The sequence below is a fragment of the Agelaius phoeniceus genome, chromosome 1, assembly GCF_051311805.1.
Source record: "Agelaius phoeniceus isolate bAgePho1 chromosome 1, bAgePho1.hap1, whole genome shotgun sequence".
Taxonomy (NCBI): Eukaryota; Metazoa; Chordata; class Aves; order Passeriformes; family Icteridae; genus Agelaius; species Agelaius phoeniceus.
In genome coordinates this window covers 56,825,497-56,844,159 of record NC_135265.1, presented here as the reverse complement: position 1 = coordinate 56,844,159, position 18,663 = coordinate 56,825,497, and the positions used below count along the sequence as shown (strand labels likewise).

The 18,663-nt window shown below is 41.6% G+C and overlaps 1 protein-coding gene across 6 annotated transcripts in view; it reads right to left on the bottom strand.

Annotated features, from left to right (window-relative positions):
• The window catches only part of RAMP3 (receptor activity modifying protein 3), a 147,159-nt gene extending 129,107 nt beyond the window's left edge, over positions 1-18,052 (bottom strand). For 3 of the 6 annotated variants that reach the window (XR_013182594.1, XM_077179426.1, XM_077179429.1), the window contains exons 1-2: positions 17,499-17,899; positions 73-102 (exon numbers count right to left, since the gene is read on the bottom strand). Coding sequence is in view for 5 of the 6 variants with exons in the window: in XM_077179426.1 (XP_077035541.1) it covers positions 73-102; positions 17,499-17,550 (82 nt within the window). In the remaining variant the exon portion in view is untranslated. Of the gene's footprint in view, positions 1-72; positions 103-17,498; positions 17,904-17,931 lie in introns of those variants that run through there. The other 3 variants (XM_077179420.1, XM_077179423.1, XM_077179415.1) reach the window with 3 other exon arrangements.
• Positions 18,053-18,663: the final 611 nt, after the last annotated feature.

Here is an 18,663-nt window from a genome sequence, read left to right as displayed (position 1 = left end):
TGGAAGTGTTTCTCAAATGTCAACCATTAGCAAAACAGAAACAAAAGCTTGAATTTTTGAGGTAAGACTCACCGGCGAATCCGAGCGTCATTAGACCATTAACTAGGAAGGGGAAAAAAAAATAGATGAGTTAGATACCTCCACACTCTTCTATAAAAGGATTAGTGTAATTAAAGCCAAGTAGAGGATAACTACATTATAATAGAATATTCAAAATGCCTATTCAAATGTTAGTTTGTTTTCTTAAAGAATATGTCTGAAAGAAATAATGAACATTTACAGAACATTATGTTTTTAAATTTCTTTTATCTATCCTTTAAATGGCTGAGTCAGACTTGTTATGGGTCTGTATATACCAGTCCTTCCTCTAGTTTCTAATATTAAGGATTAGGGACAGGGCAGTTTTTACTTCAAGCTTCTTAAGAAGCTTGGGTGAAAAAGTTCAAGATAAGACACACACTCAAAACATAGGTGTACTGCACATTCTAACATGTAGAGAAAAACAAATCCTTTCATTGTTAAGCAAACACAACCATAATTGTGTACTCTTCTCCTTAAAAGCATGTTGATGTGTTTAAGTCTCCAGCTTTTGCACAGTGAAGTCACACATTTTGAAAAACATTACAATCAAAACCTATAAGCTTCTCATGCAGTAGTTGGACTAAAATAGGTATACTGGAAGAGAAACAAAATGGAAACAGACTATACCAACAGAAGAAGCATTCTGATTAGTGATTTCCAGTATATCCAGATGGATTAAATTAACAGAAGCCCACTGTGTTTGCAGAGTTCCAGCCACACCCAGGATTTTGTAATAGCAAAGAGGAACATGGCTTCAATTATTTTTGATGTCCCACTGAAAAATAAAATTGCTGACAAATCTTTATAGTGTTAACCTCACATCAGAAATTAAATTAATTATTTCACACAGATGGGTGCCTCCCTGTTTATACAATACATGGCACCCCAGTAAAACAAATCAAGATATACGTAAGCAGAGTATCAGTACCAATCATTAATCTGGACCATGGTCACTGGGATGTGCCAAGCTGTCAACTGAGTTAACTGAAAATTATTTTGTACATGCATAAGAGAAGAATTTAGATCCTTCTAAGGAACATATTTTTCTTCCAGAAAAGCATTAATCTCTGTCTTAGTTACTAATGAGCCAGAATGTACTGTGAAGAGCAGGAATCCACACATCGGAAAATTGTCATGCGTCCAAACACACAGGGATGAAACTCCATAATATACCCTAATGACTATATCTCTTTCACAAATAGAACACTTTCTTTCCAGGCTATTAGCAGATGGACTAATAAATAGACTTGATTCCCTGTTTTTATTGAATCTTGATTTCAAAATTTGCCTTATTGACCGCATAAGAGTGAAGATCACATTAAAAGTACGTGCTTTACAATGAATTCAAACCCACCCACTCTAGGTAAACAGTGTAGGGCACGCATAGATATCCCAGGTACGCCCTGGCAGATCACAGACTGCACCCCCAATTCTTATTCTATCAATTCGTATCACTGTGCTCTAGATCTTTTATGGTTATGGCTGCAGTAATCCTCACAAGACCACAGCAATACAAGAGAGGGTTTACAACTAGAAAGAACCAGACTGCCCCAAGCATCAGTGAGGAAAGCTGTGAAAAACCAAATACTGAATAAAGACTTACACGTCAGGGCTCACAAATCCTCCTGCCCCCAAGAAAATGTGCTTTTTGCATTTTTTGATCTGGTCATAACAAAATAACACAGGATGTTTTTCACCTATTCTCAACCAAAAGATTCCAGATACCTTCAGAGAAGGGTAAAACAGCCATTCAGATTACCACACACCACTTCTCTATTTTCTTTGCTCTGAGATACTCAACAAAGATTTAATCAGGAGACTACAGCATGCTGACCTTGATAGTTTGCACAGAAACTTTCCAGTAGCTCTTTTAAGATGGGGCAAGCTCAGCTTTTTTCTTGAAAGGCTGATGTCATGACGTCTCTCATTAGAAGATTCATAGAAGGAGCAAAATGGGTCAGTGTTGAAAGGTGTTACCAAGACCCCAAAATAAAACAGTTGGCATACACTCCCACCAAAACTAACACTTAGGAAGATAAAAGGAGGTTCAGTTTAACTGTAGTAGCTGCCTGAAGCAGTGCTTATTTTTTTCTCCATAGGTGGTAGCAGCATGTGTGATCATCCTTAGCATCAGCTGAATCAGATGGGAAGGGAACAACCAGGTTAGAGCCAGAGCAAAAGGTGAAGCAAGTATAATCAGATGAAGGATGAGGAAAAGTAGGTTTGAAAGGCTTTTGGAAAGAACATGAGAAAATAAACAAAGTAGGAGAGAGTAATGGAAAATAAGAAAACTGAGAAAAAAAACCTATTTTTTTTAAACACAACCTTCTTCAAGATATTGTATTTGAAAAATCTCATCCTAGCCCTTCACTAGAACCTCTTATTATCTACTCTACTCTCTTTTTACAGCTCTCCTTTTTGTAAAAGGAGAGTAGAGAGCAGATAATAAGAGGTTCTAGTGAAGGGCTAGGATGAGATTTTTCTCCTTTTTTGTCATTCTCACACTAAAAAAGGAGTTCAAATGAGATTCATAGCCATACATAAATTCACAACTGGGATACATGAGAGGGTAACTGTCCTGTAATTTTGTCAAGTATATAAGCTTTTTCTGTGAAACGGAAAAATATTGCTCAATGTTTATTTTTCTTTTATACTGTTACTATTCATTGGTGTTTTTCCCAGAGGCTTAAAAGAAGCACTGAATGTCTGTCTTGTAACTACTTCAATAAATCTGAAGCAGCATATGAATGGCTATGTGTTCTCCCTACTCCACCTTTCTTCAAACATGTTTTAAGAACAATTCTGATAATCTTGTGTAAATATATGAGTGAAATGTTACAATTTTCCCTTGTCTGAATGTTTCTTCAAGAAGCTGTTACTGACAGCATATAGTAAGATATTTTGAGTGGCTCCCATACTTTCTCAGAATAATTCTTATTTTAACAGATAAAACTACTCTATATGCCTTTTAACCAGCAATTACAACAGTGTAATATAGTGCATATTTTTCAAAATTTGTGATGTTTATTCAAAACCTCATTTTTCTCAATCATAATTTTCATAAGCAAAAAAAAAAAGTATAAGGACTTTAAGTCCTTATTATACATTATTATTATTATTTTTATATTATTATTATACATTATTATTATAAATTATACCTCATGTCAAGAGCTTACCTCTGTATCTCTTTTTAAAGACAATCCTGCCAATTACCATCATCTAATATTTATCTACATCAGGATAGATCTCTATTGGAAGTTATGTACTAACCAAACAGCTGCCTCCCTGCAGAACTTGAAGTTTCACTGATAGCAGCACATAACTGTGCAAGAACTGCCCTGACATACAGTTCACAAAAGCAAGTAAAACCAGAGTTTGAGATGGGAATTGCTGCTCTGCAATCATGCACATATGATCTGTTGGAAACATAAGTGAGAGATGATTACTCTATTATTAATATTTTATATATATTTTTTATATATATATATATTTGTCATACTGATAAAATCTCAATGTCATACTGATAAAATCTCAATACTCACATTTTCTTATAAACCTGATTTGAAATACTGAATAAGTCAATCTTACAGCAGCCTAATGTTTCTCCAGGTGTTTTAGCATTGAATAAAGCTACCTGTTGCACAGGTATGACCAAAGATCATGTTAAATTCAACAATCTTTTATGCAAATCCCAAGCCATACCATTACAGGTGTTCTAGCAGGAATGCAGACACTTCAAGGTATCTAATGCAAAAGAAATTACCCATGGAAATTACTTCTTCTGTGCTCTCACACAATGTCAAGAGGCATTCTACTACATTAAAAAAATTGGTTACAACTGGCATAGGTTTTCTTTATTATCTGTTTCCTGGATATTCATAATTTTAAGAGATTCATTTCACTAGAGTCTGTCTGAATGAAGACGGATAAGATGAGCTAGCACAAGCATCACATGGTTGCTTTCCAAAGCTTTTTCTAAAACTCGTCTATTGGGGTCAAGTCAAATGTACATAGACAAAACACGACACACTCTGCAAAGGCTAAGAAATCCTACAACTTGATGGGAAAGCCCAGAGGCCACTACAAAAGTGGAAGGAAAGGAAAAATAATGGTATTGGTACAAAAACTAAATCACCTGTCACTCTTTAAATAACCCTCTGCACAATATACAAGGCTCAGAAGGTCATCTTTTGTTCTCAGCTACCAACTGTCCTTTTGACACTTCATAAGAGGAATGGGATGGGGAGAGAGGAACAGGACACAAGAACAACATCACATAGTGTGAAAGCAACCAAGGAAGTGAGGCAACTGAAGTTCACAGAGACAGGCAATGACAGGAACTCAACACAAAGGAAGGATGCCAGGAATAAACAGAAGCTTGCAATAAATATAGTACTCGAAAGAAGTGTTACACTTGCATTCAAAATTGGCCCAGAAAAAAATGTGTCTCAGTATATGGAGCGGCAGGAGCAAGGTAAATCAGTTGGCAGGGTGCACTGATCTGTCTCCATGCTCAAGTAGTTTTCTTGAGAGCTAGCATAACATGGAACTCAGCTTTACAGTATCTCCAGCTTTGATGCTGAAGCTCTTTTTAATGCTCATTTTATCCCCTTGTGTCAATGGTACGGAAGATGCATATATAGCCATAGAAATATAATATACAAAACTAAAAGGGCAGCTCAATCCTTACTTTATCACAGTTTGAGGCACTACATTATTGTTTTTAAATTGAGAAGGTAATTTCAGACTGTTAACTATTTGGAACATTAGAGTCTTCATCCTGCAGAGCAAGAAAAGCATGAGAGGAAGAAAATGAAGCCTTTTCATCACTAGAAATCAACAGGGAATGCATCAGAGAGTATCAACTGTTCCGACCCATGCTGGTACAGAGTTCCCCAGGTTTCCTGTGACTGCAAGGCAATGCGACCATTATTCTGAACTCATGCTTCAACTGAAAATCTTTCAGCGTAGCAACACAAATTAATGTCCTTTACATTGTTTTTTGAAGTTCTTAAATCACTGCTGGCAGTATATTAAGAATGAGGCACAACTTCTGAACAGTCTGTCTACTTCCAGAAGTGTTGGATGGGTTTTCTACTACTTTGAAACTGGTGTGGTCTATTTAAATAAATATATAACGAGTATTTTAATAATTTTTTTCTTTATTAATAATTAATAATTTATCAAATAAATAATTAAATTAAACATACCAGTTCAATAACTAACTTGTGAAGGGATTTCTCAGCTGTACACTAAGATCTGTATTGTGCTGGAAATTGCATGACTCAACCTGAAATGTAACAATGTTTTCTTCAAGCCTTTTCTGTCCCATTACGTTTTTAATGAAACAGTATGTAACTGAAATGCAAAATACTTTTTTTATAGCCACTGACTTTCAGACAGTGAATACACTAAATACTCCAAGAGCAGAAGCAATTGCTTGAAGTAAACTTCTTTCACACTTTTACAAAAGCAGAATACACAAATGTGATCCTTGACTCGAGATCTATCCTTCCAGAAAGCAAAACTGAGAAAGGGTAAGAGGAGTACATTTGTTTTTAGACTAAAAAGAAATCTGTGGCATTAGAAACAGTTTAAAGATGACATTTAGCAACAAGCACAGCATCATCAGCCGGTCCTGGGGGTGATTGTCCCACTCTACTCTGTGCTGCTGTGACCTCACCTCAAGTCCTATGTGTAGCTTTGGGCACCGCAACATAAAAAATACATTAAGCTATTAGAAAGCATCCAAAGGAGGGCTGAAAAGATCACAGAATCAGCTAGATTGGAAAAGATCTCAGAGATTATTGTGTCCAACCTATGACCTTGTCAACTACACCAGAGCAGTAAGTGCTACATCCAATCTTTCCCTAAACTCTTCCAGGGACAGTGACACCCTGAGCAGCCCATTCCAATATCAAATCACACTTTCTGTGAAAAAATCTTCCTAACATCCAGAAATTCTAACCTAAACCTCCCTGGTGCAGCTGAAGACTCTGTCCTCTCATCCTGTCACTAGTTGCCTGGGAGAAGGGACCAACCCCCTCTGGCTACACCCTCCTTTCAGACAGTTGTGGAGAGTGATAAGGGCTCCCCTGAGCCTCCCCTTCTCCAGGCTAAACACTCCAGCTCCTTCAGCCACTCCTCACAGGAGTCCTCTATACCCTTCATCAGCTCCTGCTCAGTGCTAGAATGAGTCCTGCCGTTCCCTGGACTCATTCTAGCACTTCAATGTCCTTCTTGAAGTGAGAGGCCCAAAACTCACACAGCACTCAAGGTGTGGCCTCAACAGCGAGGAGATACAAGGAGAGAATCAATTCCCTACTCCTGCTGGTCACACTACTTCCAATATAGGCCAGGATTCCATTGGCCTTCTCGGCCATGGAATGGCCTGGCTCATGTCCAGCTGCTGACCAGCATCCCCAGGTCCTTTTCCACCAGACAGGTTTCCAACCTCTCTGCCCCCACCCTGCAGCTCTGCATGAGATTGTTGTGGCCAAAGTGTAGGACCTGGCACTTGGCCTTGTTGCACCTCAGACCTATTGATCCAGCCTGTCCAGATCCCTCTGCAGAGGCTTTCTATCCTCCAGCAGATTGACATTTGCATCCAACTCAGCATCATCCATAAATTCACTAAGTGTAGAGTTGATCCCCTCATCCAGATCATCAATAAAGCTATTAAACTGGGTGAAACACTGATCCCTGGGGAATCCCACTAGAGCCAGACACCAACTGGCTGCAACACCGTTCACCACATCTCTCTTGGCCCAGACATCCAGCCAGTTCTTAACCCAGCAAAGACTGCACCTGTCCAAGCTGTGGGGTGCCAGCTTCTCCAGGAGCATGTTATAGGAATCAGTGTCAAAGGCTTCACTGAAGTCCAGATGGTGAAAGGGGGAAGCCATACAAGGAGCTGCTTAGGTCACTTGGCTTGTTCAGCGAGGAGGAGACTGAGGAGAGACCTCATTGTGGTCTACAACTTCCTCGTAAGTGGAAGCGGAAGGCCTGGCACTGATGTCTTTTCTGAGGTGCCCAGTGACAGGACCTGAGAGAATGACCTGAAGCTGTGTTAGGGAAGGTTTAGGCTGGTTATTACGAAAAGGTTCTTTACCTAGAGGATGTGCACTGAAACAGGCTCCTCCAGGGAGTGGTCACAGTACCAAGCCTAAAGGAGTTCAAAAAGCATTTGGACAATACCTTCAGGCACATGGTGTGATTCTTGGGGCTGTCGTGTGGAAGGCCAGGAGTTGGGCTTCAATGATTCTTGTGAGTCCCTTCCAATTCAGGTTATTCTATGATATTAGGTGGAAGGAAGAGAGCTCCACATGATTACACACATCAGGAGGTGCCTACAGCCAGCAGAGGCAAGCACAACATTCCCAATAAACCCAAATCCACTGAATTAACTTCTGTGTTTGTCACCTTTGGACATAAGGCAAAGACTGTTATTCACCATGTATCTATGGGCCTGCCAAAGGCTTTGTGCTCCTGGTTTCATCTAACCTCTGCTGGCAAGACCTGGTCTTCTAAGTCTCAGCATACAGTAGTTGCCACGTAAGTGTGTAACATCTAGAACAATGAAACCATAGCTCTTCATGATTTATGACTACAGGTAAATACACTTCTCACAAATGGAAGTGGAAAATCTTTTTTTCACCCCCTAAACATCTCTACTTCTTCAGGTTAACTACAGCCTTGTGAGGTACTGAGGTCTCCATTTTACATGAGCTGTGGAAATAATGACAGAGCTAGTAAGAAGTCTGTCTAAGGTCACAAGCAGAAATCAGCCATCAGTCATAACTACAGTGTGAGCCAGCAGCAGTCTGGTGCCAGTACCCATTTCACCACTATCTCCTCTCAGAAAATGTGACCAAAGCAACTGAAGAACGTCATCTCTCTGTGACAGCCCCTGAAGTTAGTCATCTGCATCCAGGAACACAGTTTGACATTGTATCACGTGATCACCTGGATGCACATATTTGATCTAATGGCTGCTCATTATTGCAATCCAGATGCCTATCATTAGTCAAAAAGGCAGGAAAACAAAGAAGAAAATGTGATGTGATTTAAGGTTTCCCTATAATAAGGAAAAAAAGTCAGCACAATATAGACTTTATTCCATACCTAACCACCTGTGAAAGAGTGTGAAACACCAGTCCCTCAAGGCCAATAGACTTCAGTTTGCTCCAGTGAGGTAGCCTGAAAGAGAAGTCCACTTTTTTTTTTTTTTAATAACTTTGGGAAGAAAGTTATTTAAAGAAAGAAACAACCTTTTTTTTTTTTTTTAATAACTTTGGGAAGGGGAAATGACCCATGAAGATTTCACAGACAAGGGTCACTGCACACTCCCTCCTGAGGAAGTGTTTAAAACCATGGGATACTTGAAGACATTTTAAGTTCCTTCTTCCCTTGACAGGCAGAATATTTAAATCAACATACTACAATCATAGAAGGCCTGGGAAAATTATTTTTTCCTTTTCTGACCAGATGACAAAAATTCCCACCCTGCACATCCCCCTTGTCTTGATGCTGCATGTACTCCTCTCACAGATTCCTAATGCTGTTACATGTTACCATGTTGAGGCATTACATCCAACATGATTCCAGTGAAGTCATGTTTTCTTTCAATTCTATGCCAACTATGAAAAATTAAGTTGGCCTAACCATCCAAATGTAGGCTATTTCTCTTCAGCAGTCTAGCTTGACTACCAGGGTTCCAGAGCTCTGGATACTCACCTACATGATCACAGAATCTTTTAAATTACATGCTGCCATGAAGAACTCCTAAGAACAATGAAACACTAACAAAATTTCTGAGCTTCACATGTCTACTTATACTGCTGCACATGTACCTGCTCATAGTAGGTGTGAGTGGCTTTTCACAACAAAACCCTCGCTCCAAGGAATAAACACTGAAAACAGATCCTTGCATGGCAGCATGATCCCTCTACATCGTAATTTTTCATAGGTGTATACAGGTATATAGGAAACTGCAAAGCAGCAGATTCTGACATAGGAAATTACTTAGGCCAATCTACTGGAGTAAATCATTCCACCGGGTGCCTATCAAGCCACTCTATTACAGCCCTCCTCAGCTGGACAGGAGGAGACAAAATATAATTAAATGCTCATGGGTCAAGGACAGGAAGAAATCATTTAACAGCTACCATCATGGGCAAGAAACCCAACAGGGTAAAATAAATTTAACTACTGCCAATTAAAATCAGAGTATGTTAATGAGAAATAAAAATCAATCCTTGAAATACCTTCCCCCTACCTCTCTCTTTTTCCCAAGCATAATTTCACTTCTAATTTCTCTACCTCCTCCTGGAGCAGTGCAGCGGGATGGGAAATGAGGGCAGCAGCCAGTTCATCACGCATTGTCTCTGTCACTCCTCCCTCCTCAGGACAACTCCTCATACTCTTTCCCTTCCCCAGTGCTGTATCCCTTCCACAGGAGACAATCCTCCACAAACTTCTCCAACATGAGTCGTCCCAACAGGCTGCAGTTCTTAACGAGCTGCTCCAGGGTGGGTCCTTCTGCTGGGTCTCAGGTCCTGCCAGGAGCCTGCAAACTTCCCACAAGGTCACAGCCTCCTTTGGGAATGGGGCCTCCAGGGGTTGTAGGTGGATGTCTGCTACCGTGTGATCCTCCATGGGCTGCAGGGGCACAGCTGCCTGACCCTGGTCTTCAGCACAGGTTGCAGGGGAACTTCAGCTCTGGCTCCTGCAATACCTCCTCCCCCTCCTTTTGCACTCCCCAGAGTTGCTTCCCTCACATGTTCTCACTCCACGCTTTTATCTGCTGTTCTGCAGCAGTTTTTTTCCCAATCATAACTTTGTAATCCCAGAAGTGTTCCCACTGCCACTGATGGGCTCGGCCTTGGCCAACAACATATTCAACTAAACAATATTGGTTATTCTCTATATTCACCTATAGATCAGGGTTTGCTTAGCTCTGACACTATCAGTGGGCCTCTGAAACAGTTTACCTAAATCTGCCTACCTTCACAGTCTTAGAGATGTTCTAAGGTTGAGATTTTCTTTCGCTTTGCTCCCATATGACAGACAAACTTTTTCACCTAAAGCCTGAGGGAAATCCTCCTAAGGATTTTGAAATCATGCAAGAAATAACTAGAAAGGAGAATACATGAGTACTCCCTTCCCTCTAGTTTTGCAAATGTGTCAACAATACTTTTACTCATGAAGTTACAAAGAGCTTAATTTATTTATACAGCTGTGGAGTGGTACACTCTGACACCAGAAGGAATCCCTCACATCTTCCAGATCTTTTGTAGAACAAGGTGAAGAAGGTCTTACAATAATTTATAGACTAAGCCTAGAACATCTACTTCAAGACAGATACTCTTCATAAAGATTTCCAGTGTACATTTAAAGACTTCAAGAATCCCCCATTTCCTACAAGAGATGTTTATTTTACATTGTTCCTACTGACACTTTTTTGTGCTTTGTTAAGTTTTTGTTTTCTGAATCACTGCATGATAAGGTATGAAGTAGCTGGGAGGAAAATAAAACCTAAATACTGCACAGGCATATTTGGCATGGAACAGCATGAGCCATATAGCAACAAGCATCCTTATGGTCTTGCAGTACACATTCCACTCATTTTGTACTGCTCCATTAGGAAGGTAAGACAAAGAAGAGTTAGAACCCACCTTAACTAAAACTCATTAAAAATAAGAAGTCTATGATGTCACATTACTTCACAGAGAGAGATTCCTCTCCCAATTTTTAAAAATATTTAAATCCAAGAAAAACGCACTAACATTTCTTTCCAAAAAAATCTTGAAGTACAGAAAGAAAACAAGTATTTTGAGGAGCTTAATTTTCTTTTTTTACTTTGCAATGCTCAGACTTTTTTGCTGTTTCTGGTTTATACTGGAGCCAGTTAAATAGAAACTGGACCGATGGCTATTCCAGCAATATTATCTCTACTTCATCGTGCATCACTAAGTGTTTCATGGTAAAAAATTCCCACCCCAAACGTAGCCCTGCAATTATGTTCAGCAGCCACATTTACTAATTGCAAAGGTTACCATTCCTGAATGCAAATTTACCTAGGTCCACTGTCAAAAGTAAGAGATTTACATTATTTTTTAACATGATACAGTAAACTCTGACTTTGTGTGAAATACAGACATAGCTTATAATAAAACTAAATATTGATGTGCTAGCTAAAATAAAAGAGGAATAGAGGCAATTTCACACATAATGAATGACAATTGACAACCCCATGGAAATAAAGGTTTTAAGCATCTCTTCACTGAAAAAGAAAAATTCATTTTTCCTGTTTCTCTTGAAAACATAAGCTTAATGCTTTATCAGCATTAGTTTACACTACACAGTGTTTCAGTGTTAGTTTACAATACACATGGCTAAATACATTTAAAGAAACCTCTTTTAATATTAAATTGGACTAGTTATGTTCTTGGTACATGGAGATCCTTAAGGAGTAAAGCTGGAACAGCTCACGAACTCAAGAGATGTGGAGAGACAGCATTACACTTGCAGTCGCTTGCCAAAAACAAGCATAAAGAGAAAATCTGTTCCACACCTCCCTGTGGCTACCAGACAGCAAAACCCTGGTGTGAAGGCTGAGATCCCCTTCAAGCAAAGGCCACCTCCACCCCAAAGCTGCAGAATGTGTGCCTGGGTAGCCCAGAGACAGCCACAGCTCCTCAGACAACACCGACTGCAAGCGGCCGCGTGGCCTTTACCTGGCCACATCAGGTAAACAGCCCTGAGGACACTCTCCAGTCACAGAGCGTGAACAAGAGAGAAGATTACAGATCAAAGCTTAAGTCCAAGTGCTGAAGTCTCAGAAGAAACCTGAACTTTGTGTCCTATTGATGACCACTTGAATGAGTTCTATAAGGCTCCATTTCCTGTTCCAGTATCGCCCCATCGCTTCACAACATTTTACAGCTGTGAAATTTCTTCCCCTTTCTGCTGAAGGCAGGAGGCCCACCCGAAAAAAGGCTGCACTCCCTGTCAAACCTCAAACTATGTATTTTGACACAATAACAACAATGAAATAATATTTTATAACTATTAGAGTCTCTAGGATGAATCTCTCTGGACACAAAAGGATGCAAAAGTGATCTGTCACTTGTGACTTTTGGAAACAAAATTATTTCACACAGTAAGTGACAGTCATTACAGGGTAATGTTAATTACACTACTTATTCTGACACTGACCACATATAATGCTCTGCAAAATAAAGGCAAATTAGTCACATTTATTAGAGTGTGAAAATCTTAAGACAGATGCTTTATTGTAGGGCCAAGTGCTTCAGTACAGTCCTTTGCTCACCCAGCTTAACCTGGTTAGATGCAAACAAGATGTGCTTTCATCAGCCTGGTGCTCTGCTATGGTCTCAGCAGCACCAACCACATCTTCCTGTTCAGGTGAGTCCCTCTGGCTCAGATCATAGGGGAGCAAGTGACACCCCATCTGCAGAAGGCCATCAATCTGTCTCCATACAGGCAAAATTCTGAATTCCTGGAGACAAAACTGAGGCCAAGGGCTGTTATGCAGGCATGCCACTCATCCAAGACAATATGGTAGATCATGTGAAGCTGCTTTGAAGAGAACAAGGAATCCCCTCCACCCTTTGAACCATTTCTAACAGTGCCACTGCATTTTCTTTTGAGGTTTTTAGCAAGGAAAAAAGCTGTCTCCTCTTTTCAGACTGGTTTCAAGGAAGCCAACATATGAAGGGAGATTAAGACTAAAAACTTCTGAAAGGGCACCTTTTTCCTATTCCACTTTGCTACCCCTTTCTTTCCTACTACTTGCACATTTTCACATAAGAGTCCTTCAAGCAGCTTTCAGGTTGCTCTACATATATATTCACATTAAAATAATGTGATTTTTTTCCATTTATATTTTCCAGTTTATTTCAATGAAAGCCTGGCTGTGAAGAGATTCTTATTTTAGAAAAAATACAGGCTGTTTCCATAAAACACAAAATAATACACTTCTAAATTTCTGTTCCAAAATAAAATGGTTCATGTAACAGCTTTTACTAAACTAAAAGGGTGTGAATTAAAACAGGTTTCATTATACTTGTGAAAATTAATCTCTCTGAGCCCCAAATGAAAGCACAGTTTGCTTTCTTCAAGCGTCTCTCAAGTAGTAATTTCAATAGCCAAGACACAGATGGGAGCAAATGGTGTTTTGTAAGAGACAACTCATTGCATTTTTTTCCTTGGTAAGGCAAACTGGAAACTGATTCATCTGCAACTCAAGCCATGAATCATCTCAGTGACCAGTAGACAGGTGGGAGAAACTGAAACACAAATGGTACAAAAAACTACTGGTGGTGCAATGCTTAAACACAACTCAACTGGCAAAACCTCCCATAGCTCCTGTTGAGCTCAGCTCAAGACCCTTTCCTTCAAATCATGCAGTTTGTGTATATCTGCACCTATAGCAGTACCTGCCTATCTCAGTGTAGAAGTCAATCTTCACTTCATAGTCTCTTGTGATTTGCCTCATAGGCAAAACAAACCTACAGGCAAAGTCCTGAGACGCCAAAGGTATTTAAAACCTTAATGAGGATGTAGATAGCAAGATCTTACTAATTTAGGAGCAAGAGTTTACATTAGCTAAATGGTCTCCAGGATTGGATCTCATTGCAGTAAATCAGGGTTTAAAAGCCTGGAGTTACCTTCAAAAATGGAGTGCCATTCCTCCTGAGGCCTGGGACCAAGCTGGAGCTGGAGATAGCATTCAATGCTCTGTGCTACCACCTGCAGTCCATTTGACATCACAGGGACAGTCCTGCCATTCACCCTCTCAAAGGAACTGGTGTGAACCTGTCCCTTGTTGCACATGTAGATCTTAGGAAAGGATCAACACCTGCCCAAATAAAAGAATTAGGAGACACAAACAGGGTGAAGGGTGGTGGGAAGAATGCCTGGATCCAACAGCAAATTGAAACACAGGCTGCATTTGCACCAGATGCTTGGCTTTCAGGATGGATGTTGGTGGGGTCTGCTGCCTGTCTTCCTGCTTGCCTAGTGTGGAAAATCACATCTTTAGAATATGAAGCATCATTTTGGTAGAGAAGTGTTTTAGTTAGAACTCTGTGGTTGGTCTCAGAATAAGACGTTCTGTTTTGCAAAGGTTTATTTGTTTTACCCACACACACTTGCCTCAGTCTATTAAATTCAGAACTCCTACAATGGTATTCCGTTTCTTTGTTCCACCCTTTGCAGCTGCAGAACAGCATGATATCCATAAGAAAATAATGGGAAAAAAACCCTTGATTTGGTTTTCAAACTTTAACCTGCTAAAATTGTTTCCTGTTGGATAATTTTTTTCCATCATTGGAATCCGAACTCTTTAGGACTTACATATGCCGTGTTTCACACAAGGGGAGCTCAGGACCTTAGAGAATTTGGACTTTTATACACAGCTTTTTCATTATTGTTTGCAGATGAGGTATAGTCTTTAAAACAGAAAGTAAAAATGTAATTGGGACCAGGCTGTTTCCAACTGTCCAGCTGCTCACCTGTGACCAAAGCACTAAACTTGGCTAACCTCTGTGAAAACAGCATTATGAAATGCAAAAACCTACTATCTTTGAAATCTGCATACAAGAACTGCTCTAGATAAGGGCCACACCATCTCTCTTGATATGGGTTTATACAAATATATTGAGAAAGATTACTATAGAATTTAAAAAATACCCAGCTTTACTCTGGTAGCATCTTTTAACTCAAATACTGTGACAGCAGCTCTCTGACCTCAGTGAGCAACAGACTGCCCCAGGCATTTTCCTGGGGAAGGCTGTGAGAAGATCGGAGAAAAGAATGAGAAACAATTTGTACCTCCATGTGCTGCACCTGTTGTGCACGTGTGGAATGTGTTATGGAGATTGTTTACAAAAGGGTGATTTCTTAATCAGCCACTGGTGATGGTGTTTGGATGGATAGACCAAGTAGGTCAAAGCTGTACCAGACTGTCTGCAAGGGTTACGAGTTTCTTAATTAGTATAGTATAAGATGATATAGTATGATATAGTAGAATAAAGTGATTGATCAGCCTTCTCGAATCATGGAGTCAATGCTAATTATTACCCAGCTGGAGGCCTGCGGCAACAAAATACAAATAGTACTACTGAAATGCAGGTTTTACATAAAGAATGAAGGAGAAACGTTTGGGCAGGGATTCCAAAACAATGACCTGTGTAAAAAAAACCACTTTGCTAAAAGTCCTGGTCAAGCCCTTACATTTCTTCTTACCTAGTTTCCATACATAGAAGTATAGTAAGAGAGTTTGGTTATGATGGTAAATACAACACTATTTCTTAGATTATTTCTTAGGTTAGTAGGTGTCTTCTAAGTATCTACAGCTCTGCTGAGCAAATCAGAGATTTCACCTGACAGCTGGTGTTTCCAGCTCTGCCCCATTCTGGATGCCATTGCACTTCATAGAACTGATGGCATGCCTGTGTACCAAGTACCTCAGCTGATGCATTGTTTCCCCTCCACACTCAGCAAATCCAACTTCTCCTACAATCACTGCATTTTTTGCCATCCTCACTAAGGATGGACAACACCACAAGTAGTTATGCATAGAGATAATGTGTCAAGAATCCTAGGCAGAAAGATACAGAAAGTAGTTGCCTGAGGTTACAGAACAGTCCAACACCCCACCCAGACAGGCTTTCCACTGCCTTCAGTGAGCTCAACACTGAGGAATGGTGGTTTCACCTAAATGGCAGAGGTCACAGCTCTCTCCTTAATCAAGAGAAGCCATTATGAATGATCATTCAATTAAAGTAAAATTTCTTCCTAAATAACTAGTCTTAAAACTGTATTTGTATTCCCAAAAAAGAAATTTAGTTTTCTACCACTTTAGGGTGTTCTTATTAAAAACCCTTGATTTCACATCCTAGAACTCTTAAGGTTTTTCCACTAGGAAATCAGTCTCATTTCATTAGTCCTTGATTATATCTACCCTTCCAATTTCAAGCAAAAGTAATGTATTATCAGTTAACAGATATTCTTAAAATATTGTGTGTGTGTGTTATTCTATTAGGAATGGAACTAGCACAGTTAAAAATATCTAGCACAATTGATTTATCTGTGCCTCTCTGGTGAAAAATGTCCTTCTGTAGCTTCCTGAGCCACAGGGACACTGTCCTTCACTCTAGTAAATCTCTGAAAATATATCTCCAGTGGGTAATTCTGCTTTGCAAAAAACACCATAACATCAAAAAGTCTCCCCATACAAAAAGATTATTGCCTAGTTCCCTAAGTTCAAGATTGCATACATTTTTCACATATCAAGACAAGTGTTGGCCATCTCTTTATTCCTTTTCAGCTGAGGAGTAACAGAAATCTGAGCAACTAAGGTAAGATTTTAGAAGTCCTCAAGCCACAGAGAATCAGAAACTTGTGCATGTGACATGTCATCCTTTTGACAGACCAGCTAAGGATGATGCTAGTGAACACTGTCAATACTGTCTATTTGTTTGTGGGTTTTTTCATAGAAATACATGCAGTGTTTACCAGCTTTGTACTTTGGAAGGGGTCTAAAATAGCAGACGAAGTCCTGAAGTCCTCAAATACATCTTCTAAAGGTACCAGGCCTGAATTTTTGTTCCTTTAGTGTGACTCACAGGGAATCAACTGTATCTCTTAGTTTAGTGTTGAGTGAAGATGATCAGAGCCGACTTCTGGCAACTTTAGATGACTGCAAGACATTAGATCTGAGAGCCCCAAAACAATCTACCTGACAAGGAGCAATAAAATAGTTTTTCTAGCAGCCGAGGCACTCTAAGAGAAAGATCTGAAGGATACCTGCACTTGATAACTACGTGCTTGGAACTCAACTACTCTAACAGAACGAGTCCTTCAGTCTGCAGAAAAAAACCTTCTCCAACAACCAAACACACCTCCCCAAAACCCAAGTGGGATCCAAGACGAAAAGCCTGACTAAGGCGAGAAGTTTGAAATCGTTTTCCCTGGGGCCTGGACGCCCTGTTCGAGGACTCCCCTCGGCGATGTCGGCGCGATGCTGAAGGGGACCAGCGGCCCTGACGCTGCGCCCGGCCCCGCTGCGCGCCCGGAATGCTCCCACTGCGAAGCCGCCGCTGTGCTCGGAATGGAGAGCCCCGGAGGGAAAGCGATCCCCGCTGCGTCCCGACACGCCGGCAAGGGACGCCCGGAGACCCCCTCCCAAAGCGATGCTCTAGCCACAGCGGGGGCGCTCCCACCTTCCCCGAACTTCAGCCCCACGCCCCGGCTTGAAGCACTGCCCTCGAGGACCGCGCACACGCGAGGATGCCCAGCCGGTCCCGCTGCAGCAGTCCTGGGGCGGTAGCGGCGAGCCCCACCGCATGCTGCCGGGACGCCCCCGGCCAGCCCCGCCAGCCACTTACCCCAGAGCAGCAGGACGGGGAGGTGCCGCCGGCGGCTGCCCTGCGCCTCCATCCCGGCGCGGGCGGCAGCGGCGGCGAGCGACCGCGGGGGACAGAGCCCGCATGGGGCGGCCGGTCCGCAGCCGCAGAGGGCCCGAACCCGCCTCAGCCCGCCCGCCGGGGAGGTTCCTCTTCATGCCTCGGCGTCCAGCCCCGGGCGGCGGCGGCAGCGGGGGCGGGCGCGCTGGGGAGCAGCTCCCCCGCCCCTGGGAGCTCCCAGCGCCGGCGGGGCGGACCCGGCGGCCGGGCCGAGCGGGGACGGGCGCGTGTGAGTGAGGTCTGTGTGTGGCCGCGGGAGCGCGGCCGTGCCTCCCGCTCCTCCAACAGCCACGGCAGGAGCGATGCTGCTGCCAACCCATCGGTCTGTGTGGCTGCCTAGGGGAAAGGCACCTACCCTGCACGGGGAAGGTTCTGGTCGTAAGTGTCCGAGGCATTCAGAAACTCTTCACCTCTTGCCTGGGAGCCAGAGCAGCTTCTCTCATCACAACATCCTGGCGGTGGGGCTGAAGGCATGAGGAGCGGGAGGGTCACCTGTGTTAGACCACCTGCAGCCCTTGCATGGCACCGACGTGTTGGCGTGCTCAGTATTTACAGCTGAACATGGGCAGTGAGCTGCCCTGACCCCACACAGACCCAGAGCAGCCTGGAGTTCTAAGATGCTAAGTGTATTTTTATGTTGAATTTCATCTTTGCCTGTCTCTTTTCAGAGATGGTACAGCTCCTGGTTTTCATCAATATTTAAAGGCTGTGTTCCTGGAGCTCTCTCTCTAGGAAATTAGCATCTCCATCAAGAAACTCTAGACTGGGAAGCTGCTAAAGGCAACTTTTCTTACCTAAAAATAGTAGTATTGCTCAGTAACAAAAACCCAGACTGTTCCTCTAGGTACATAGACACTCCACCTCAATAATGGCCTTTTAGTAGAACATTAAATCACTGCCATTATTAAAGATCAAATGTACCATAAAATTTCAAATTTCAAAAGATATTTTCAAGCCACACACAAGAACGAAGGGTACTTTTATGTATCAGTCAGGTTGTTAACTTTGTGTGCTTGCGTAGCACAGTGCTCCAAACACTTTTGGAGAGTGGGACCCCAACACAGGAGCAGAGTTATGCAACAGGTAC